A 22,092-nucleotide genomic window follows, 5' to 3' on the forward strand; every position below is an offset into this window, starting at 1 on the left:
GTTCGTGCCCGTGTATAGTGGGGGGGGGGCAGTGGTCAGACAGCCAGACTGAGAGAGAGACAGCCATCAGCGATGATGGTCCAGTGAGACCCCCAAGTCCCCCGGTGTACTGAACTCAAGGGGTCTCCCCTCCATCCCGACACTGGTCATACCAGGTCTGGGCACAAACAGGGAAGCCCCAGGCACCGGCAAAGATCAACGACAAATTCAGCTTTATTGGTAAAAAGAATTGGAAGACTGACTCGACTGGAAATTCCCACCTGGTCCAACAGGCAGTAGCCAGCCCAAAAGGATGCAGGTGGGGGAAGGAGGGAGAGAGGGCAAGGCGGGGCTGGATGGGGACGACTCCGGGCTCCAGGTGTGGGGCGGAGAGCAGGGAGGGAAGGGCGACCGTGGCCCTGCCCGCTAGAAGGGTAGTGGCTCTTCCACAGGGATGTTGAGGGTGACGTCCATGTCTGGGGTGCACCTCGGAGGGAAAAGCAAAGACAGGCGTGAGAAGCCAAGGAGGGGCGCCAGCGCTGCCGAATGGGGGCGCACGTCCTCGGGGGAGCCCTGCTCTGCAGAACACTGGGTCTTATTCAGGGAGCTCCATCCCAAAACACATGCGCAGCCTCGCAGCCCAGCTGTGTGAGGATGCACTGTGCACACACGCACTCAGAAATGAAAAAGGAACGGGTCTGACCGGACTGATGTCCCCCCACTGAGCTCTAAAGTCAAGAGGGGGCAGGAGGCCAGCTCCCATGCTGGGGCCCCTCAGGACGAGCATTCTTTGGACTCGGGGGGCTCAGTTAGAAGCCTGGCTCCGTGTCACCTTGAGCATCCCACTTCCCCTCCCAGAGGCTCATCCTCCAGCTGACAGCACTGCAACCGGCACTCACTATGTGACAGGCGGGCCTCGGTCTCCTCATCTGTCAAAGGGGAATAACCATTCCGAGCTCGGTCGGTAGGATGAAAGGAGACCATGCAGGCGTGTCACAAGGGCTCGGTCAGTGACAGGCACTGCTCTTCCCACCCCCGCCGCAGGAGGCACGGGCTCCCCTCTAGTCTGAGACAGCCGAAAAGCGATCACCTACTTGGGTCTCCGTAGCAGAATGTCTGCGAACACGACCTCTCGCGGTTCCCGGACCTGGCGCTGGAGCTGTTCCACCTCAGCCCTTAATGCGGGTATTTCTTCCTCAACCTGGCTGGTGAACTGAGAGAGAGGCACAGACCCTGAGAAGCCAAGTGTGCCCCAACAGAGGGAGAGAAGGGTGACAGGGACGGACGCACGAGGAGGAAGGACATCTGGGGAAATGGCCTGGGGCTCTGTCCCCCAGGACCTCCTGGGCTCCCGAGAGGGTCCTCTGCAGCCGGGCTGGTTCACAACTTCGCAACAAGGTTTGATGGTCCTGAGAAAGGTGAAGGGGCCCCGGAGAATGAGGACAGGTTGCAGAGTGGGGACGGTGCTTGACGGTGAGGACTAAGGAGGGCCGGCGGGGACGGCGAGGGCCACTTCTGCGCACAGGTCACTGACGAAGGTGCAAGGTAAGGACAGTTAGCGCAAGAGGGCAGTGACGGTGAAGCCCATTAACACTGGGAATGAGTGACAGTCAACGGCAATGGTGGCCCGTGGCAAGAACTAAGGGGCGGAGGCAGGGGGTGGCTGGTGGCAGTAAAGCGATGGCTGAGTGGGCGAAGCTTGGCGATGTGGCTTAAGGGTCACGCCCGGGGTGTGTTGGTTTATGAGGCGAGGCCGAGGCCTCCACGATTCCCCTTCTCAGATGAATGACAAGTCACGGCAACGGCGTCGGCAAGGGGAGAGGCCAACGCCGGAGTCCCAGACCTCCTGAGCTCCCGACCAGGCCAAGCCGGATGCGCGCAGGCCCCGGGGGCTGCCCAGCGTGGCGCTCCCGCCCAGGGGCACCCTCGTCGTCCCCGTCCACGCGCTCACTTCTCGGAACTTGTCCCTGCGTTCTGCCAGGCTTCGGTTCGCCCAGGTCTTCTGCAAAAGGAACCCCTGGTGGGGTCGCTGGGTCTTCTGTGAACGAAGGAGAGTCTGGCCCCCACCTGCCTCTTCCCCAGCAGCCGTGCGTGGTCGAGGCTGGTGGCTGCGCAGGCGCAGGGGGCCCGGAGGCAGAGGGCAGGGCAGAGAGCAGGGCTGGGTGCAGGACCGGGACACCCACCCACCCACCGCGGCCGCCGGCCACTCACCTCCACCAGAGAGCTCAGCACCTGCTTTCTCTTCGCCTGAATCTGATCAGACAAAGACTCCAGGGCCATTCTGCGCGCCGTGCTGAAGCCATCCAGCTCATCCTGGGGGCCAGCAGGGGCGTGTTGGCTGCAAGCCCCCCCACTCCCCTCGGTCCAGCAGGGCAAGGCAGGGGCTCGCCCACCTGCTGGTGGTCCTGCAGCTGCTGCAGCTGGTGCGCAAGGCTGGCAATCTGGACCGACCTGGCAGGATACTCCTGGTTCATGTAAGTACTCAGGAAGTTCACCTCCTTCTGGATCTTCTTGATCTTGGCATTCAGCTGCTCCACCTGCTGCTTCAGGTCTGGAGGGTCAGGAGGAACGGGAGGCAGGATCCTCCCTCAGCGACCCCTCCCAGGAGACCCCGGGGGCAAGGCTCTCCTCGGCCCATGGGCCGGGCTCTGGGCTGAAGCGAGCTCGCACCAGGCTGGGAGGTGGTGAAAAGTGAAGGCCCCACAGGCCCCCAGAAGAAGCAACTAAGCTGCTTGCAAGATCCCGAGAGAGTCCCAGCTCTACCACGAACGTGCTGTGTGACCCTCACGGTGACCGTCCCTCTCTGGACTTCGGTCTCCTCATACACTCACCCGCCCAACGTAACAAGCCCAGGAAGATGGGGCAACACTGGTTCCCAAGACATGACCGCAGCAGGATTAAGACCAAGTCCATCTTACTGTGCTCCTTCGGGGACCCCCAGTGTCTGCGGCTGCCTGACACACCCTCCCTCTGCTCAGGGGGCAGAAGCCCCAGGCTCAGCAGGAGGGACAATGGGAGACCTTGGACCTGGGCCAGCCACTGACTCTCAGCGCGACCTCGGTGGGAAACAGAGGCAGGCTTGGATTGGACTCTGGCCCCTAGCGGTATAACCGTCAGCAGGCTACTTCGCTTCTCTTAGCCTCGGTTTCCTCATCTGTAAAGTGGGAAAATATCCCCTGCCCCACAGGTCGTCGTAATGACCGAGAGTGTGCCCTGAAAAACGAAGGCCCGTGGGACCTACAAGTGCTGCATCCTCCATAAGCAAGCTGTTAGCGCTGGATCTGAGCCAGTCCGTGGGCCTGAGAAGGGAGCTGATGGGCCCGGTGGGCCCACAACAGCGGGTACAGGTGAGTGCCCTGCAGCTGCCCTCCCCAGGGGCCCAGGTGAGGCTCGAGGAGTCGCCTCCTGGATCCTTACAGCTCATCTTGGACTCCTCCTTCTTCTTCCACTCCTGCAGCTCACCCGTCATCTGCTGCAGCTTCCTCTCGTTCGAGTGCGCCAGGATGTGGATGATGGTCTGTGGGAGGGTGGGTCAGCTCGCCCTGCCTGGTGCGCGGCCCCTCGGGGACTCGGGGACTCGGCACTGCCTCGGAGAGGTCCCTGGGCCCAGAACCCTTTCCAGAGGCTGGGAAGCAGGCACACAGTACCCTCCCCTCCTCCCACCTCCCCTGTCCTACCCCCTCCTCCTCCAACAGCCTTACCACACCCCGGCACACTGCCGGACCAAGGCATCGGTCTGGACTCCCCCTCTCTCCCCAAATTTCACCGAGTGGACTGGAGTCTGTACCCCAAACAGCACTCACGGCCAGGCCCTTCACACCGTCCCCACCGCCACTATCTAGTGAAGGTTTCTCCATATCCTGTCTGCAATACAGCGGCACCCACCCCGCTCTGGTCCTCTCCCTTGACTGATTCTCCACCACAGTCAGAATGGCCTTTCTTTACAAAACAGCGACCTTGGGCCCTGGCCCGGTAGCTCAGTGGGTAAAGCGCTGACCCGGTGCCCTGCGGGTTTGACCCCCGCAGCCCATACATGAAGGAATCGGTAAGTGCACAACTAAGTGAGACGAGTCGATGCTTCTCTCTCTCTCTCCCCCATCCGCCCTCCTTCCACCCCCTCTCAAATCAGTGGAAAAATTAAAAAATAAATAAAACAAAAATCAGTGACCTTGTTCCTCTGTTTCAAACCGCCCAGTGGCTTTCCTCTGCCCTATAAACGAGGTCCAGACTCCTTGCTTTGTTTGACAAGGCCTTCCTCCCTCTGGCCTGCCGGGGCCCATCTCATCTCTCTCTGGTCCCTTCCTCACGCCTTACTGTGCAGCCACACTAAGCAACACGCGGCTCCTCGCGCCGCCTGTGCTCCGTCTCAGCCAGGCCTTTTGCACCCGTGCTCTCTACCGGCTGATAACGCGAGTCTGCATGTTTCGACCCAAGCATCGCTTCCTCCAAGAAGCCTTCATGATCCTCCCCTGCCTGGGTTAGAGAGCGCCACTAAGCTCTGAGTCCCGCGTCCCCATTACAGTACACACAGCTGGCTCTCTAACGGCCTGTGACCCCACCAGAATGAGAGCTCTAGGTGGACAAGGGGTCCCACTGCTCACTGTTTCCCCAGGGCCTGTGGGAAGTACTGGGGGGGGGTGTATCAATGGATCAATAACAGAAAATCAGACAGTGACTTTGTCTGGGTCTGGAGAATATTCTACTAAGTTTCCTTGGGCCGAGAAGCTCTGTATGTCCTTGGTCTCACTGACTGGGTTGCGTCCCCACGGACCAGAAGTACCACTGGCCGAGGGTGGGACTCACAGCCGGTGGCAGGAGCACAGGTCCTGGTGCCAGACTGCCTGCAGTCACATCCCAGCTCAGACTCCTCTTTTTCTCCATTGATTTGAGAGATTGAGAAAAAAAAGGGAGGGAGACAGGAAGAGAAGTGAAGGGGGAGAGGGAGAGGGAGAGGGAGGGAGAGAAAAAGAGAGAGTGAGAAGCAGCAGCTTGGGCCGCTTAGTTGTTCCATTCAGTTGTGCACGCGTTGGTTGCTTCTCCTGTGTGCCCCGACCGGGGATCCAACCCGCAGCCTCGGCGCACCGGAACGACGCTCTATCCATTGAGCAACCAGGCCAGGGCCTCAACGGTGACTTTTGCTAGCTAGCCAGTGACCCTGAGAGCGGCCTTAAGCAAGCCAGCTAGCCTGTGTTTCCATTCCTTCAGATGTACAATAAAGATGAGGATAATGCTCACCCCGCAGGGTTGCTGGGAGGATGCCTTAGCCTATACAAAGCGCTCACTTAGTAGGATCCCTTCTGAGTATTGGCTGCTGGTGACTTCTCTTGCACACCTACTGTTTACCAAGTACAACGCCCCAACACACACATCTTTGGAATAGATGCTGTTGAGCCCCATTTTACAGAGCTCAGAGGTAACTCAAAGTCTCTCAGCTAATAAGTACGGGCGTTAAGATGAGTCCTCCAACCCTGGTCTGACTCCAAAGCCCTGGTCAACGGCATCAAGCATGGAAGCCGCAGCAGCTACGCCACTGGCCGGGGGAGGCCAGGAGAGGGCGCCAGAGCGCTCAGGAGGGCGGCGTGGTGGGCGGGGCCGGGGCCAGAGGGCAGGGGCCTCACCCCGAAGATGTGTTGCTGCTGCAGTATCCTGCGCGTTTTCAGGGCTGCGCTGTCTTCCGTGTCCTGGATGGTCTTGATCAGCTCCTCATTGAGCTTGGTGAGGAAGCCTTTCTGGTTGCGGAGCTCCTGGAGCGAGCTCTGCCGGTTCCAGAGCATCGTCTGTGGGCGGAGGGAGAGGGATGGCAGCCTCCCCGCGCCTGGGGACCACTTTCCTGCCGCCGCACAGCCGCCCCCTAGTGGCCTCGACTGGTTAATGCGACCCGTGCTGGGAGGCGGTTCCCCATTGTCTGGACACAGCTCCTCCAACTATATATTTCATCCATTCTGAAATGCCCATTTCCCCCATAATTTTACACCTCTGAGGAGGGGATGCATCTTACAGTTGGTGTGTGTCGCAATCTAACGACAAGTATTTTATTAGTGGGTAAATAAAGGTGCGCCTTATTATCAATGGCTTACTAGAATCAGTGAAATATAGTAGCAATAATCATTACAATAGAAAGTGCCCCAGGTAGGTAAAAAGGGGGCAGAGGTGATGGGCCATGTCTGGAGGTGAAGCCGGGGGTCAGAGAGGATGATAATCGCTAACATTTCTCATCAGGCAGCTGAGCTGAGTACACCCCCATTTCATACAAGGCCCCTGTGCAAACAGTGAGGGGCTAAGGGCCTAAGTCAACCCAGCAGGTACACAAAGTCTACAATCATAACGGTAACAGCTGTTGAGGACCTGCTATGCGTTGGGCATTGTGCCTCTTTTGGCATCTGGCAGTGGTGTCTGTTCATCCTCCCACAGCCCTCGGTTTGTTAACTCTATTTTACTGACAGGTGTAAGCTCAGAAAGGCTAAGTGACCCGCCCAAAGTCACAGCCAGGGACTGGCTTCCCGGGACTGGGGGGACTGAGACAGCAGACTTCTGACTCCCCAGCGAGCCTGTCCCTCCACTACACAAACCCAAGGCGCTGCGTGGGCGGCGTGAAGCTGCAAGGCGTGGCCCAACCCACTGAGGCTCCTACATGAGGGCCAGGACACACCTTGCTTCAGACCCGAGCCCTACCACGGACCACCTCAGGGAAGCTGGGCAGTGAGGCTCCCAGAGTCCCACCAGACTCATTCGGACGTGGATAGCTAATACCTGCTTCGGAGAGCTGATGTAAAAACATCAGTGAGATCATATTCACCATCAAATCGCTTAGTGGCAACGCCTTGCACACTCAGTGTGCACTCAGTGAACAGGGGCTGACATGACTGTCGCCGCTCGGACCCTCCGCCGGGCCACACCTATGTGCTTGTCACGCCTCCTCTTTGTCCTTGTTTCTCTGTGTTTGGCTAGAACCCTCCCCCCCTGCTAGCCCTCAGCTCCCATATTCCTCACACAATATTAAGAGTAGGCGTCAGGACCCTGGCCGGTTGGCTCAGTGGTAGAGCGTTGGCCTGGCGTGCAAGGGGTCCCGGGTTTGATTCCCGGCCAGGGCACACAGGAAAAGCACCCATCTGCTTCTCCACCCCTCCCCCCTCCTTCCTCTCTGTCTCTCTCTTCCCCTCCCGCAGCCAAGGCTCCATTGGAGCAAAGATGGCCCGGGCGCTGGGGATGGCTCCTTGGCCTCTGCCCCAGGCGCTAGAGTGGCTCTGGTCGCAACAGAGCGACCCCCCGGAGGGGCAGAGCATCGCCCCCTGGTGGGCGTGCCGGGTGGATCCCGGTCGGGCGCATGCGCGAGTCTGTCTGACTGTCTCTCCCCATTTCCAGCTTCGGAAAAATACAAAAAAAAAAAAGAGTAGGCGTCGGGCAAAGCTGTGGAGTGCTGAGGGGCCCAGGCCTGTGTTAGACGTGCTACACACACTTCCTCGCCGGGCACTATCATCAGCCCCACTTTATAGAAGCAGAGACTGGGAGTCGGTAAGTCACCCAAGGTCACCCGTAGCAGAGCTCTTGTCCCTGAGGTCTGGGCTCCCTGCCCTCTCTCTCTACTATCTTGCCTCCACATTAAAAAATCTCTCCAAATACGGCCACAGAGACCCGAAGCATCCTGTGGAAAATGCCAGTCCCTCCGTCTCGGACCCACTGAGCCAGCCGCTGGGGCTGGCACCAGGAATCAGGACTCTTCACACACCCGCTCCCAGGGATTCGGATAAACCCTAGAATTCGCGAGCCCCGCTCCGGAACTGGATCTTCTCTGCCCACCAGAGCCAGGGTGGGACCCCCCTCTGCTTCCTTCCCGACCCTCACCCCAATCTGTAGTTACTGATTATAGTTTGTAATGATGTCCCTCCTTTCCCAACTTATTTTCCTCCTAGGACTCACACCACCCGACATAGCAGATATTTTTCTTATTAGCTCGTTTCCTAGGTGTGTCCCCACTGGACTGTCACCACCAGGAGGGCAGAGGCGTTGGCTGCTCTGTCACAGCTCTCTCCCCAGCACACAGGACAGCGCCCAGGGCTCCGTAAGCACGGGCTGCAGGGCTGATGGACACCTGTTCTCTGGGTTTTGTCAATCCGTTTATTATGTTTCTCCCCGCTAACGTGTAAGCTTCCTAACAGCACAAACCCCGAGTGCCGTGTCCACGGCCGTGTCCCCGACACGCGGCACGGTACCAGGCAGAGTGAGTGAACAATTGTCCTGAGGCTGAAAGAATCAGGATCCAACTCCATTTCCCAGAACAAACCAACCGGGACGTCTCTGCTCCCTTCCTCCCTGTCGCCCTTGTCTCCACGAGCCTGTTCCCCACACAGCAGCGGCCCCCCAACGGCTCCTATGGAAATCTAAGGCAGGTCACAGCCCTCCTCCACCCGGAAGCCTCCGGGTCCTCCTGTCTCACTCAGCATAAAACCCAGCGTGTCACCCTGGATGATGGGGCCACAGACTCGCTGTCCCCCTTACCCCCACGTCCCAACATCTTTCCCCCTCAACTGCTTCAGCCACTCCGACCTCACACCACCTCAGGGCCTCCGCGCTGTGGCTCCCCCACCTGGACCCTTTCTCCCTCCCAGGGTTCTGGTCAGCAGCCTCCACCTGGGCCCTTTCCCCCTCCCAGGGTTCCGGTCAGCAGCCTCCACCTGGGCCCTTTCCCCCTCCCAGGGTTCCGGTTAGCAGCCTCCACCTGGGCTCTTTCTCCCTCCCAGGGTTCCGGTCAGCAGCCTCCACCTGGACCCTTCTCCCTCCCAGGGTTCCGGTCAGCAGCCTCCACCTGGACCCTTCTCCCTCCCAGGGTTCCGGTCAGCAGCCTCCACCTGGACCCTTCCCCCTCCCAGGGTTCCGGTTAGCAGCCTCCACCCGGACCCTTCCCCCTCCCAGGGTTCCAGTTAGCAGCCTCCACCTGGACCCTTTCTCTCTCCCAGGGTTCCAGTTAGCAGCCTCCACCCGGACCCTTTCCCCCTCCCAGGGTTCCAGTTAGCAGCCTCCACCTGGACCCTTTCTCCCTCCCAGGGTTCCGGTCAGCAGCCTCCCCCCGGACCCTTTCTCCCTCCCAGGGTTCCGGTCAGCAGCCTCCACCTGGACCCTTTCTCCCTCCCAGGGTCCCGGTTAGCAGCCTCCACCTGGACCCCTTTTCCCTCCCAGGGTTCCGGTTAGCAGCCTCCACCTGGAGCCTTCCCCCTCCCAGGGTTCCGGTCAGCAGCCTCCACCTGGAGCCTTCCTCCCTCCCAGGGTTCCGGTCAGCAGCCTCCACCTGGAGCCTTCCCCCTCCCAGGGTTCCGGTCAGCAGCCTCCACCTGGAGCCTTCCCCCTCCCAGGGTCCCAGTCAGCAGCCTCCACCTGGAGCCTTCCCCCTCCCAGGGTTCCGGTCAGCAGCCTCCACCTGGAGCCTTCCCCCTCCCAGGGTTCCGGTCAGCAGCCTCCACCTGGAGCCTTCCCCCTCCCAGGGTCCCGGTCAGCAGCCTCCACCTGGAGCCTTCCTCCCTCCCAGGGTCCCGGTCAGCAGCCTCCACCTGGAGCCTTCCTCCCTCCCAGGGTCCAGGTCAGCAGCCTCCACCTGGACCCTTTCTCCCTCCCAGGGTTCCGGTCAGCAGCCTCCACCTGGACCCTTTCTCCCTCCCAGGGTTCTGGTCAGCAGCCTCCACCTGGGCCCTTTCTCCCTCCCAGGGTCCCGGTCAGCAGCCTCCACCTGGAGCCTTCCTCCCTCCCAGGGTCCCAGTCAGCAGCCTCCACCTGGACCCTTTCTCCCTCCCAGGGTTCCGGTCAGCAGCCTCCACCTGGACCCTTTCTCCCTCCCAGGGTCCCGGTCAGCAGCCTCCACCTGGAGCCTTCCCCCTCCCAGGGTTCCAGTTAGCAGCCTCCACCTGGACCCTTTCTCCCTCCCAGGGTTCCGGTTAGCAGCCTCCACCTGGACCCTTTCTCCCTCCCAGGGTCCCGGTCAGCAGCCTCCACCTGGAGCCTTCCCCCTCCCAGGGTTCCAGTTAGCAGCCTCCACCTGGACCCTTCCTCCCTCCCAGGGTTCCGGTCAGCAGCCTCCACCTGGACCCTTTCTCCCTCCCAGGGTCCCAGTTAGCAGCCTCCACCTGGACCCTTTCTCCCTCCCAGGGTCCCAGTTAGCAGCCTCCACCTGGAGCCTTTCTCCCTCCCAGGGTTCCGGTTAGCAGCCTCCACCTGGAGCCTTCCCCCTCCCAGGGTTCCGGTTAGCAGCCTCCACCTGGAGCCTTCCCCCTCCCAGGGTTCCGGTTAGCAGCCTCCACCTGGACCCTTCCTCCCTCCCAGGGTTCCAGTTAGCAGCCTTCCCTGACACCCTGCCTGACAGTGACAGCCACTCCTTCTTCGGTGCCTCTCTAACCCCAACCTGGTCTCTGTGCGTCTGAGAGCTGCAACCACCACCACACGTGTCATATATTTGTCTTTTTTACATTTATTTTTTATTTTTTGTATTTTTTGTCTTTCTGAAGTGAGAAGCGGGGAGGCAGAGAGACAGATTCCCACATGTGCTCAACCTGGATCCACCCGGCATGCCCACCAGTGGGTGATGCTCGGTCCCTCTGGGGCGTTGCTCAGCTGCAACCAGAGCCATTCTAGCGCCTGAGGCAGAGGCCATGGAGCCGCCCTCAGTACACAGGCCAACTTTGCTCCAATGGAGCCTTGGCTGTGGGAGGGTAAGAAAGAGATTGAAAGAAAGGAGAGGGGGAAGGGTGGAGAAGCAGGTGGGCGCTTCTCCTGTGTGCCCTGGCCGGGAACCAAATCCAGGGCTTCCACTCGCCGGCCAGGTCTATTTGCCTTTTTTATCGTCTCTCTCCCCCAGTAGAATGGGAGCTACTGAATATCCGAAGCCACAACACTGGGGACTCCTCCCACTTGGGACAGGGCCTGACACACAGTAGGTGTTCAACGAGTATCTGTTGACCGAGTAAACGAATGAGTGATTTACAAGGGACCGTGTTAGGAACGGGCAGTAGCACAGGTTTTAGAGTTGAACTGTCTAAGTTCATGTTTCTTATCAAACGAGAACACACAAACCCTCCTAAAGTCAGGATAAAAATAGCATCAAAAATACGAGTTCCTCCTTTAAGACCGCTGGGCTGCCGCTAAATCATTCTGCAAAACTGAAGGTTAGAGGGGAAATACGGGTTCAAAGCAAATACATCTCCCCTATTTCTTTATATAGCAGTCATTGTTCAGTGAGCTATTGAGCACTTTCCTGGAGAAGTTAAGAATTCTTCTATAGTATAGTATTTTGTGGTACTTACAGTATTTAGTATTTTACCTTTTGCTATAGGCACGAAAGCCCCTGCCTCCTTTTAGTCATTTCAAATACTTTGAAACACTGTTCAGAAGCCATAAAAAAAATAAATGGATGGTGAAAAAATCAATTATCCAAAACTGTAGCAGCTGATATAAAAAACTTAATAGAAAGTGTCTAAGCCTTGCTTCAAGATGCACTGTATTCCATGAAAGGATTGTACTGGAAATGTTTTAACGAATCACCCACAGATCGTGTTCCTAATGCAGTGAAATACAAAGAGGTTCTGTTCGTTTTCCTGAGTCTCAAACACAAGGCCCTTTGCTTAACTGGCTTTGACCCCTGGGCTTGCCATCTTCTAGCTGTGTGACCTCACGCAAGTCTTTAATTGCTCTGAGCCTCAGTTTCCCCATCTGTAGAACAGGGATGATAACGAGCATGCCCCCTGGGCTGCTGTGAGGAGGAGATGAGTCGTGTCAGACCTACAAGGGGCTCAGTGCACATCTGCCGCTGCCACCCCGTGCCCGTGCCCCTGCCCGTGCCCGCGGTGCAGGTGGGAGGTGCTCCCAGTACCCTCATGAGCTGGAGCTTGGTCTTCCCAGAGTCCTTCCTCCCTCCGTGCAGTTCTCGTGGACTCTTCGGCCGGCCTGTCATCAGCGTGGCGGGCTTGGGAGACTCTAGGGCATGGGACAGGGCAGAGAGTGAGGAGACACAGCCAGCCTGGGGTCAGGTGAACGCACCATCCAGGGGAGATGGTCCAGCCCCAGCCCTACCCACTCACCACTTTACAGGGTGTGACCGTGAGACAAAGGATGGAATTCACATTCATCCGTGAGCTCCTGGGCCCCGCTCTAGGCCCTGATGTGAGGCTGGAGAAGCCCAGGGAACTTCCACACACCCAGTAACCGCGGGGATGACGGGGGGGGGGGGGGGCGGGGGGGAATGGGAAACAGCCACGTGCCCCCAATCTCTCGCCCCAACTTGGCCAGTGGCCAGCTCACACTTGGTAGTAGGGATTAAGAGCAAGAACTAATGAGCCAGACAGCCTGAGTTTGAGCCAGGCTCCGCCCTCTATCTCCTGTATGACCGTGGCAGGTCTCACGTTCTCTCTGTCCCTCACTCCCCCATCTATAAAATAGAAACAACCATCGTGCCTACCTGATAGGGCTGCCATGAATATTAAAAAGAAGTTACTGTATTTTAAAGTGTTTGGAATAGTACCTAACATATATTGAGTGCTGAATACACAACATTACCGCTTGTCACTGTTATCACTAACGGTCTGAGAATTGGGGCCAGCACCGTGCCATCGGACAAAGGCACAGGAGCCCTGCCCAACTCCAGCTGGCTGTCTCTGACCTCCCTGCCAGAAAAGGAATACAGGAAAATATCTCAGGTCAGAATACGGCCCCTGGAGGGCAGGTTCTTCTATCCCTGCTTCCACTCAGCGTGGCCTGCCCGGCATGAGACAAGTCACCCCAGTCCGCACAGATGCCCCTGCCGCATCCTCAGCCGCCGCCGGGGTCCCTGCCTCGGGTGCAGCCCCGCTCATTTCAGAGAAATATGATTTCCTTAATGAACCGATACTCTCTTCCCTGGAAAAGGTCCATGTTACGTACTGAAGTGATGAAGCAAGTGAAAATAATTGTGTGTGAACATTCTGAGTCACCTGTACCTCGGTCCCTCCTCCCTGTCCTTATCCACGGCTTTGTTTTCTGCGGTTTCAGTTACCCACAGTCAGCCACGGCTAAGATGACCAATCGTCCTCCTTTAGGGAGGACAGGCCTTCTTTTGTAAGCTCCGTCCTCCCTCGAAAAGGGTCCTCCTACCTGTCCTCCTACGTGTCCTCCTTTTTGATATTGGAAGACTAATCTGTAAATGTCTGTATTCAATTGATGCAGAGTCGATCCACTGCGTGTGATGTGACGTATCTGTATCTAAAGGAGTACTTTTTTCTTATAGTTATTATTAAAAAATTAATAGGAATGTAAGCATAATTACAATATAAAATATTATAAATGTTCTTATTATGCATTTATCATATTATAGTGTATTATGGTTGCAATGAATAAAATATTTCTTTTATTTACAATATTGTTTCCTTCAATTTATTTTTGCCCTCCTTCTCATTGTAAAAAAGTTGGTCACCTTAACCATGGCCCAAAAGTATATAATGACAAATTCCAGAAATAAACAACCCGTATAAGTTTTGTTTTGTTTTGTTTTTTGTATTTTTCCGAAGTTGGAAACAGGGAGGCAGTCAGACGGACTCCCACATGCGCCTGACCGGAATCCACCCAGCATGCCCACTAGGGGGCGACGCTCTGCCCATCCGGGCGTCGCTCTATCACCACCAGAGCCACTCTAGCGCCTGGGGCAGAGGTCACAGAGCCATCCTCAGCGCCGGGGCCAACTTTGCTCCAATGGAGCCTTGGCTGGGGGAGGGGAAGAGAGAGACAGAGAGGAAGGAGAGGGGGAGGGGTGGAGAAGCAGATGGGCGCCTCTCCTGTGTGCCCTGGCTGGGAATCAAACCCAGGACTCCCGCACGCCAGGCCGACCCGTATGAGTTTTAAGCTGCCCACCGTTCTGAGACGCGTAATGAAATCTCACACCATCCCGCCCGGGGCCGTCCAGGGCACGAAGCACCCCTCCATCCAGCCCTCCACACTGCATGTGCTGGCCGCCCGCTAGTCACCGAGTAGCCGTCAGAGTGGTCAGACCCACTGGCAAGGCGTCACAGAGCTCGTGTTCAGGCCATCCTCGCTTTCCTTAACAGCGGCCCCAAAGCACGAGAGGAGAGATGCTGGCCATGCTGATATGCACCAGAGAAGCCACGAAGTGCTTCTTGTAAGAGAAGAGTTGCAAGTTCTCAGCGAGAAAAAAAAAAATCGTATGCTGAGGTTGCTAAGTTCTACACTAAGAACGAACCTTCTAGCCACAAAAGTGTGCAGAAGAAAAAAACAAATGTGCGCTAGTTTTGCCATCGCACCTCCGACTGCACAGGTGACAGCCGCCGCACAGGGTAACTGTGTAGTCAAGACAGGAAAGGCAGTAAGTGGGGGGTGGAAGACACGACATCCTCCTGGCTCAGGGACCCTCCTCCTGACATATGGCCGGAAGGTCAGCCATGGCCTAACGCCTCCTGCACCCCACTGCACCACATCACGTGGGTATTGTATCTCACAGAACCACCAGAAAAAGGGACAGTACAGTACAATAGATATTTTCAGATAGACCACATTTGCATAACTTTTAATATGGTATGGTTTTGAGTGTTATTTTTTCTCTTTTTTTCATAGTGTAGTCATTCTATTGAACGGTGTTTATCATGAAAAATCACCCCATCTGGTTTTCAGGTCCTTCAGGGACTAATTCTTGACCAAGTAAGGCCAAGCTGAGTGTATCCATTTAGGATGAGACATGTGTATGTTCAGGCACATCATGAAACAAAGGTCATAATTATAGGGAACGAGGTTTTGGTCTCAATAAAATAAAGATCCTTCTAATAAGATGGCCGTCTATGCCCACAGCAGGCTGCCCACGTGAGGGAGGCACCAGTGGGTGGCAGGCGCCTGTCCCTGCTGCAGCTCTGCAACAGGCTCGGGGCCCACCTGTCAGGGATGGGCTGGGCACGGGTCCCCTTGGCCTCTGACCCTCCTTCCCTCCCTGCCTCCCTCCCTCCTTCCCTCCCTCCCTCCCTCTGTCCTTCCTTCCCTTTCTTTTGCATTTTCTTACAAGCCTTTTCCTGCATTGCTATAGTAAATATAAAAAATAAAAATAACAAATAAATATAATAAATATAACAAAAATAAAAACCAATTAAGCTCTTTCCATTCAAAACCATTTTTGTGTTTCCCCCTTATTACTCTTACCTCTTATGGAAATGGCTGTGGCTGCCTGTCCCCACACAGCCTGAGCCCTGCAGCTGGCTGCCGGGCCGACAGTGCCCCCCCGCCGGGCAGCTACCTGGGGCAACAGAGGCCACCTCTCATGGTCATGGCTGCCTCTCCCGACAGTGCCCCCGCGGGCAGCTACCTGGGGCGACAGAGGCCGCCTCTCATGGTCATGGCTGCCGGGCCGACAGTGCCCCCGTGGGCAGCTACCTGGGGCGACAGAGGCCGCCTCTCCTGGTCATGGCTGCCAGGCGACAGTGCCCCCGCGGGCAGCTACCTGGGGCGACAGAGGACGCCTCTCATGGTCATGGCTGCCTCTCCCGACAGTGCCCCCGCGGGCAGCTACCTGGGGGACAGAGGCCACCTCTCCTGGTCATGGCTGCCCCTTGGGGCAGTAGCTGTCCAGCACTGACCTCCTTGATCAATAGTGATTATTGTTCATCTCTCACTGTGCCTAAGTTGTAAGTTAAACGTTCCCATAGGTACGTAGGTATAGGAAAAAGCATGGTATTAACGGGCTTCAGTACTATCCTCAGTTTCAGGCACGCGCTGGAGGTCTTGACACCTATACCCTGGGAATGAGAGGGAGCTACTGTATGCACTTGGTATTTGCATTAAGAGATGGAATGATTAATAGATGAATCTGATGATTCTAATTTAAAATGTGTAAATGAAAAGGTTTAAGACACTCATTAAATATGTAGAAATCGCCTGACCAGGCGGTGGCGCAGTGGATAGAGCATCGAACTGGGATGTGGAAGACCCAGGTTTGAGACCCCGAGGTCGCCAGCTTGAGCATGGGCTCATCTGGTTTGAGCAAAAATTCTCCAGCTCGGACCCAAGGTCGCTGGCTCAAGCAAGGGGTTGCTCAGCCTGCTGAAGGCCCATGGTCAGGGCACATATGAGAAAGCAATCAATGAACAACTAAGGTGTCACAATGCGCAACGAAAAACTAATGATTGATGCTTCTCATTTCTCCGTTCCTGTCTGTCTGTCCCTGTCTATCTCTCACTCTGACTCACTCTCTGTCTCTGTAAAAATAAAAATTAAATTAAAAAATTAAAATTAAAAAATATATATAAAATCACCAACATTTTTTTTCTTTTGACAGAGTCAGAGCCAGAGAGAGGGACAGACAGGGACAAGATAGGAAGGGAGAGAAATGAGAAGCATCAATTCCTCACCACGGCACACCAGTTGTTCACTGACTGCGTTTTCATACGTGCCTTGACCAGAAGGGGGGGCCACAGCAGAGCGAGCGACACCCAGCTCAAGCCAATGACCCCGGGCTCAAGCCAGCAACCTCGGGCCTCAAGCCAGCGACCATGGGGTCATGTCTATGATCCCACACTCAAGCCAGCGACCCCGTGCTCAAGCCGGATGAGCCCACACTCAAGCCGGCGATCTTGGGGCCTCGAACCTGGGTCCTTCGCATCCCAGTTCGACGCTCCATCCACTGTGCCACCACCTGCTCTGGCGAAATCACCAACACTTTTAAAAGAATGTAATATTATCTGCAGTTTATTTATTAGATGTGTAAGAATTATTTATATACCAAATGAGTTTTGTTAATCAGATTAAGTGAACTATTTAGAAATGAAAATAAATATATTAAATTTTTAGTGGGGCTTAAAAGATTTAGGGGAATTTAATAAGCTTCAAAATCCTCCTTACAAGTATTTATAAAAAGTAATAAGATTGCAAATTGAACTTAAGTACTTAGAAGATCTGTAGCTTTAATATTTCTTCTAATTCTGCCCTGGCCAGAGAGCTCAATTGGTGAGAGCATGTAAGTGCGTGCTTGGTTTATGTTAACTGCCCTTGTTTTTGTTGTGGTTGTGTCCGTTACATTCCTCTGCCTTCCCAGTGAGAGGAAAAGGGCCAGTTTCCTCGCAGATGCTGTCTGAATAGGGTCTGAGGCCGAAGACTAAAATTCTGTCCCCACCACCACGCCTAGTACTCATCACTCTGTATCAATGACTCTCAACAGCGGTATTTTAGGCACCCTGGTAGGGTTTTCAAAAATACTGAGGGGGCCAACTGGCATGTGTGGGTGGGGGCCAGGGATGCCAGACATACCCCAGAACAGAACAGCCCCCACAGAACACAGAATTCTCCTGTCCTGCCTGACTTTCCGGAGTCCTACCAGTATTGCTGCAGGTAAAACAAAAACAAAAAAACCCTCTATTTATAATGATCTGATCTCAGAACATGACCGTGTTTCACATATAAACACAAAGAATATTCCACAGAGTTTTACTGAAATGCTTAATTTCCCAAGTAAGCAGCTACAATCAAGAGAAAGATTGTCCCTTGTTTTGTTTAGCACTTTACCAAGTGATGGGTACCGCTTTGTAAATTGTAGCAGCAACGAAAAATCCCCCTGGTGTTGGAGTCCCAGTATCCCACCAGGTGGTCAGTCTGCCTTTGCACTTACAGTCACCAGGACTTGACATCTATGAGTAAGTTTCTGACTCCGTCACCATATCTTCTAGTGGCGTCCAACCCGAACATTTACATACTGAAATATATGTCATTTAACTGTAAATAACTTTTCCTTTACAGTTAGGGTATTATATTAATTTTTCTTTTGTGACAGAGACAGAGAGGACAGATAGGGACAGACAGACAGGAAGGGAGAGAGATGAGAAGTATCAATTCTTCGCTGCGGCTCCTTAGTTGTTCTTTGATTGCTTTCTCATATGTGCCTTGACCAGGGGGCTACAGCAGAGCGAGTGACCCCTTACTGAAGCCAGCGACCTTGGGTTCAAGCTGGTGAGCTGCACTCAAACCAGATGAGCCTGCGCTCAAGCCGGCGACCTCGGGGTTTTGAACCTGGGTCCTCTGCATCATCCCAGTCCAAAGCTCGACCCACTGCACCACCGCCTGGTCAGGCTATTAATTTTTTATTAAATATGTAGATAGGTTATATTATCTATGAAGTTTATTTCAGGATCCTAAAGGAATATTACAAAATATTTATGATTAGAAGGAGCGTCGGGTCTGGTAAGGCAGAGCAGCACAGCATCAGAGACATCTTCTCATTTAATTCTCACAACAATCTGATCAAGTATTAGTGGCCTCACTGCACAAATGAGAAAACTAAAGCCCAAGAGAGCAAATGGCAGAGCCAAGATTGGAAGCTATGTCTACCTGAGCCTCAAAACTCCCCTGGAAGGCATTTCAGTGACGCGGCTGAGATTACCCTGAATTCACCAAGCCCTGTTGTCTTTTCCTACTGGACACACAGCTGGGCTACATTTCCCATCTTCCTTTGTGATTAGAAGTGGTCAGGTGACTGAGCCCTGGCCACTGAAATATGAGAGTGATGTTGTATCACTTCAAATCTGGGCCCTGAAAAAACCAACTGCCCACAATATCACCTCTCTCTCTCTCTCTCTCTCTGTTCCCTCTCTGCCAGCTAGATGCAGAAGTATCCAGCAGAGGACCTCAAGGCCTTACAAAATGTCATAGCCACAAGGTTCAAGGAGCCTTGGTCCCTCCATAATCATGTAAAGATTACCTCCTTCTGCCCAGATTTACAAATGTACTTGGACATATATGATATAGAAGCTTCTGTATTAATGCTCGAAATCTGGGGATTGTTGATTAAAGCAGTCAACCTACCTTTAACGTAAGTGGTGTCATCAAGGGCCAAGAGCATCCACTGTACCCTATCCCCAGCTCCCACACCAGCTCCCAAGTGCCTCTGCTCACCTGGCTGGAAGTTAATATTAGTGTTCATTTTGCTTTTCTTAGGGCCGCTCGTTTGTAGGGCTGGAAGCAAAGTGGGTGGCTCGATTTTCTGCTTGGACCACTGCCGTGGAACATAATCCTACCAGACATAACAGAATTGGTCACACTGCCCGGTGGGTTCAAATCCCAGCATCACCCCTTACAGGTATCTGTGACCTTGAGCAAGTGACTTGACGTCTCTGAGCCTTGATTTTCTCATTGGTAAACTAGATCTAATTATAAGCCTACCTCCACTGGTTGGTGTGAGCATTATGAGAGCTATTTGTAAAGCATGTGGTAAATGCTCGGTAAATGTTAGCTATCACTTTTTTTTTTTATCAGCCAGCCAGAATTGACTAAGCACAGTCAGGCTGTGAGGTGCTAAGAACTGTGAGAAACAAGACGTGGAAAAGACCCAAGAGAGAACCAGAGTAGCAGCAGTCAAGAGATAAACAAATAAGAGAGCAGCATACCCTTACATTCTGTTTAGATAGTAAGGAAACTGAGGTCCAGAGGCAGGCCCTGGTCCCACAGCCATGTGTGGAATTCAGGTCTCTGGACTCTACCACCCGGGACAGTCGCTTCCGCAGGAGTGGAGGGCAGGAGGGCCGCAGGCTCAGGGTCAGCAAGCTCCCCATCCCTGCCCTGACCCTCCTGTACTCACCAGATTCTGAAACCTGCGGGTTGTGGAGGGACTCCCACCGTAGCCAGGTCTGGAAAGAGTTGAGGTGGGAAAGAACTTCCATCATTCCCAAACTGATGAGGATGCAAGCAGTAAACGTGAAAGGGGTGGGGTGGGGTGGGTCTCGAACCCCAAACCACAGTATACTAGGGACGTGAAGCCAAACCAAAATCCAGCTAGGAGGGCCAGGGAGAGGCGGGGCTAGGGAAATATAGGCGGGGAGGGGCGTGGTCAAAAGACCTCGGGAGCATCTCCCGCGCGGGTTGGGGTGGGGGACACGCCTGCGCACTTCACCACCTCGCGGGTCTCCTTTTACCAGCTTCGGAAAGACGCGCGCCATTGGGGAAAATGGAAGAAGCATCTCCCGTCCCTGGGAGAGTGATCTCTTGGGATGTCTGTTTATTCACCTTCTCCAACTTCCCCGTCTCAGCATTGTTCGCCTGGTCACTCGGGCCACTTCAGACTTCCCCGCAAGACCGGACGCTTCCTTTTGGTCCGGGTCTCCATGGGTCTCCAAGGAAACGGGCACAGACTACCGAGCGCCTACAGGGACTAATCTCGTGGGGCAAAACGCAGCCCTTTACGAGTCTTCTGAACTTGGGTTTCAAATATCCCTCTGCCGGCCCCGCCCAACACCCTAGGGAATTATGTCATATTTCTCCTCTCATCAGACTTCCATCATTTCCTTCCCCGGCCTTACTCTTGACTTTGCTCCCTATTTCACAAAAGAAGTCGTGGGGTCAATAAACTCAGAGTTTACCTACCTCATCTCATTTACCCGCCTACTTGCCTTCCTCCTGCCACTACGTACAGACTGCCTACTGAGACCCGTTCCTAGGATTCTGCACTGAATCCTACTCTCTGACTTTTTCTTAAGATATTTCCCCAACAGTTCACCCCATTTTCTCCCCTCCCCTTCTCCGTATTATCCCCACTGGCATACCAATGTATTTTAATTTCTTCTACTTAAAAAAAGAAGAAATGGCCACTTCCATCCGGCGGCCCTCCTATTTCTGCTTCACGTCACAGCAGAAGTCCTAGAGGTGTGCCTACTCCGCTTCCCGTTCCTTTCTGCCTCTCCAGTCAGGGCCTTCCTCTCCACCAAACTGCCCTTGTTAATGCCACCAGCGACCCTCCACTCTGCTAAACCTCGTGTCACAGTCTCAGCCCTCATCTTCCGAAGACTATCTGTAGCATTTGGCACAATGGGCCACTCCCTCCTTGACTTTGAAAACGTGGCAGCTGGGAAACCACTCTTGGGTTGCTTCCTACCTTCTTTTCTTCACTTTTGCCAGTTCCTCCTCTTCTCCCTTTATTTTCAGACTGCCTCAGTACTCAGCGGCCTTTCCTTGTCTCTCTTTCACTCCATGTGCTACCTTCCCGTCTCATGACTGCAGATGCCATCTCCACCCAGATGCTGCCTCGCCTCACACCTTCAGCCTCTCTCCTGAATTCCAGCCACACACATCTAGTTGTCTACTCAATATCCCCATCTAGACACCTAATAGGCAACTAATGGAATCCTATTGCAACTAACGTGCAATCCCAGGAAAATTTTTTGCTTAACTCAAAAAGACAGCTCCCGCCTGGAGTCATCCTTGACTCATCTCTCATCCCACATCCAAATCTGATAGCAATACCTTCAAAGTCTATCTGGAGTCAGACTTACTAGCTCCAGCCACACACATACCCTGCTTTCTTCTTATGCAGGGAAGTTTATAGTATAAACTCCCAATCTTGCCCCACGCCAGTTCTCTATCCACACCCCAGATTTGCTAGATAGAGCACACCCGGCGTGTGGATGTCCAGGGTTTGATTCCCCATCAGGGCACACAGGAGGAGTGACCATCTGTTTCTCCTCCCCCTCCCTCTCCCCCTTCTCTCTTCCTCCCTCTCTCTCTCTTTGACAGTAGATATTAATATCCCTTTGTTATGGATGAAGAAATTGAAACTATGAAAACTGAACTCATTGGCCCCATGGGATAAGGCTGAGATCTGAAGTACTCAGATTCAAAGGAGGGTCTCCCTGACTCCACCACCCACCTTTTCTTTCACTGAAGTTGGCAAGGTCACTGAAGCACACCCGAAAAAATACAGATATGGGCCTGACCTGTGGTGGCGCAGTGGATGAAGCGTCGACCTGGAAATGCTGAGGTCGCCGGTTCGAAACCCTGGGCTTGCCTGGTCAAGGCACATATGGGAGTTGATGCTTCCACCTCCTCCCCACCTTCTCTTTCTGTCTCTCTCCTCTCTCTCTCCCTCTGTGTCTCTCTCCCTTTCTCTCTCCTCTCTAAAATGAATAAATAAAATTTTAAAAAATGATTCTTAAACATCACTTCTTTAAAAAAAATACAGATATGCATAAATAAGATAAAGCAGACAAAAGGTAATGTTAAACCCATCCCCTCAACCACCCAAATGTTATTGACCACTTCCAAAGCACCAGCTGAGACAGGTGAGGGAGGAATAGATTCTATCCAGTGCTCACTTTAACCAGGGAATTGGTGTTGAAGGTTTCTTGAAGA

General features: G+C 54.2%; 1 protein-coding gene across 1 annotated transcript; it reads right to left on the minus strand.

The window, feature by feature from the left end:
• Nucleotides 1–237: 237 nt before the first annotated feature.
• C6H20orf96 (chromosome 6 C20orf96 homolog) lies at nucleotides 238–21,669 on the minus strand. Its single transcript, XM_066235967.1, has 12 exons — nucleotides 21,611–21,669; nucleotides 19,975–20,119; nucleotides 19,550–19,598; nucleotides 18,868–18,985; nucleotides 11,831–11,934; nucleotides 5,598–5,756; nucleotides 3,397–3,496; nucleotides 2,373–2,530; nucleotides 2,191–2,292; nucleotides 1,931–2,017; nucleotides 1,074–1,192; nucleotides 238–466 (listed from the first exon to the last, which is right to left on the minus strand). Exons 2-12 carry the CDS (start codon nucleotides 19,998–20,000, stop codon nucleotides 406–408), a joined length of 1,083 nt encoding a protein of 360 aa, XP_066092064.1. The 5' UTR covers nucleotides 20,001–20,119; nucleotides 21,611–21,669; the 3' UTR covers nucleotides 238–405.
• Between the last annotated feature and the right edge of the window lie 423 nt (nucleotides 21,670–22,092).

The sequence above is a fragment of the Saccopteryx bilineata genome, chromosome 6, assembly GCF_036850765.1.
Source record: "Saccopteryx bilineata isolate mSacBil1 chromosome 6, mSacBil1_pri_phased_curated, whole genome shotgun sequence".
In the NCBI taxonomy this organism is placed as follows: domain Eukaryota; kingdom Metazoa; phylum Chordata; class Mammalia; order Chiroptera; family Emballonuridae; genus Saccopteryx; species Saccopteryx bilineata.

Coding starts and splice junctions, on each gene's coding strand:
- C6H20orf96 (XM_066235967.1), bottom strand. CDS start 20,000: ATGCTGAGACGGGGAAGTTGGAGAAG. Junction 2,293..2,372: donor AGCTGCAGGACCACCAGCAG/GTGGGCGAGCCC, acceptor GCTGGCCCCCAG/GATGAGCTGGATGGCTTCAG. Junction 2,018..2,190: donor TGCTGAGCTCTCTGGTGGAG/GTGAGTGGCCGG, acceptor CTTCGTTCACAG/AAGACCCAGCGACCCCACCA.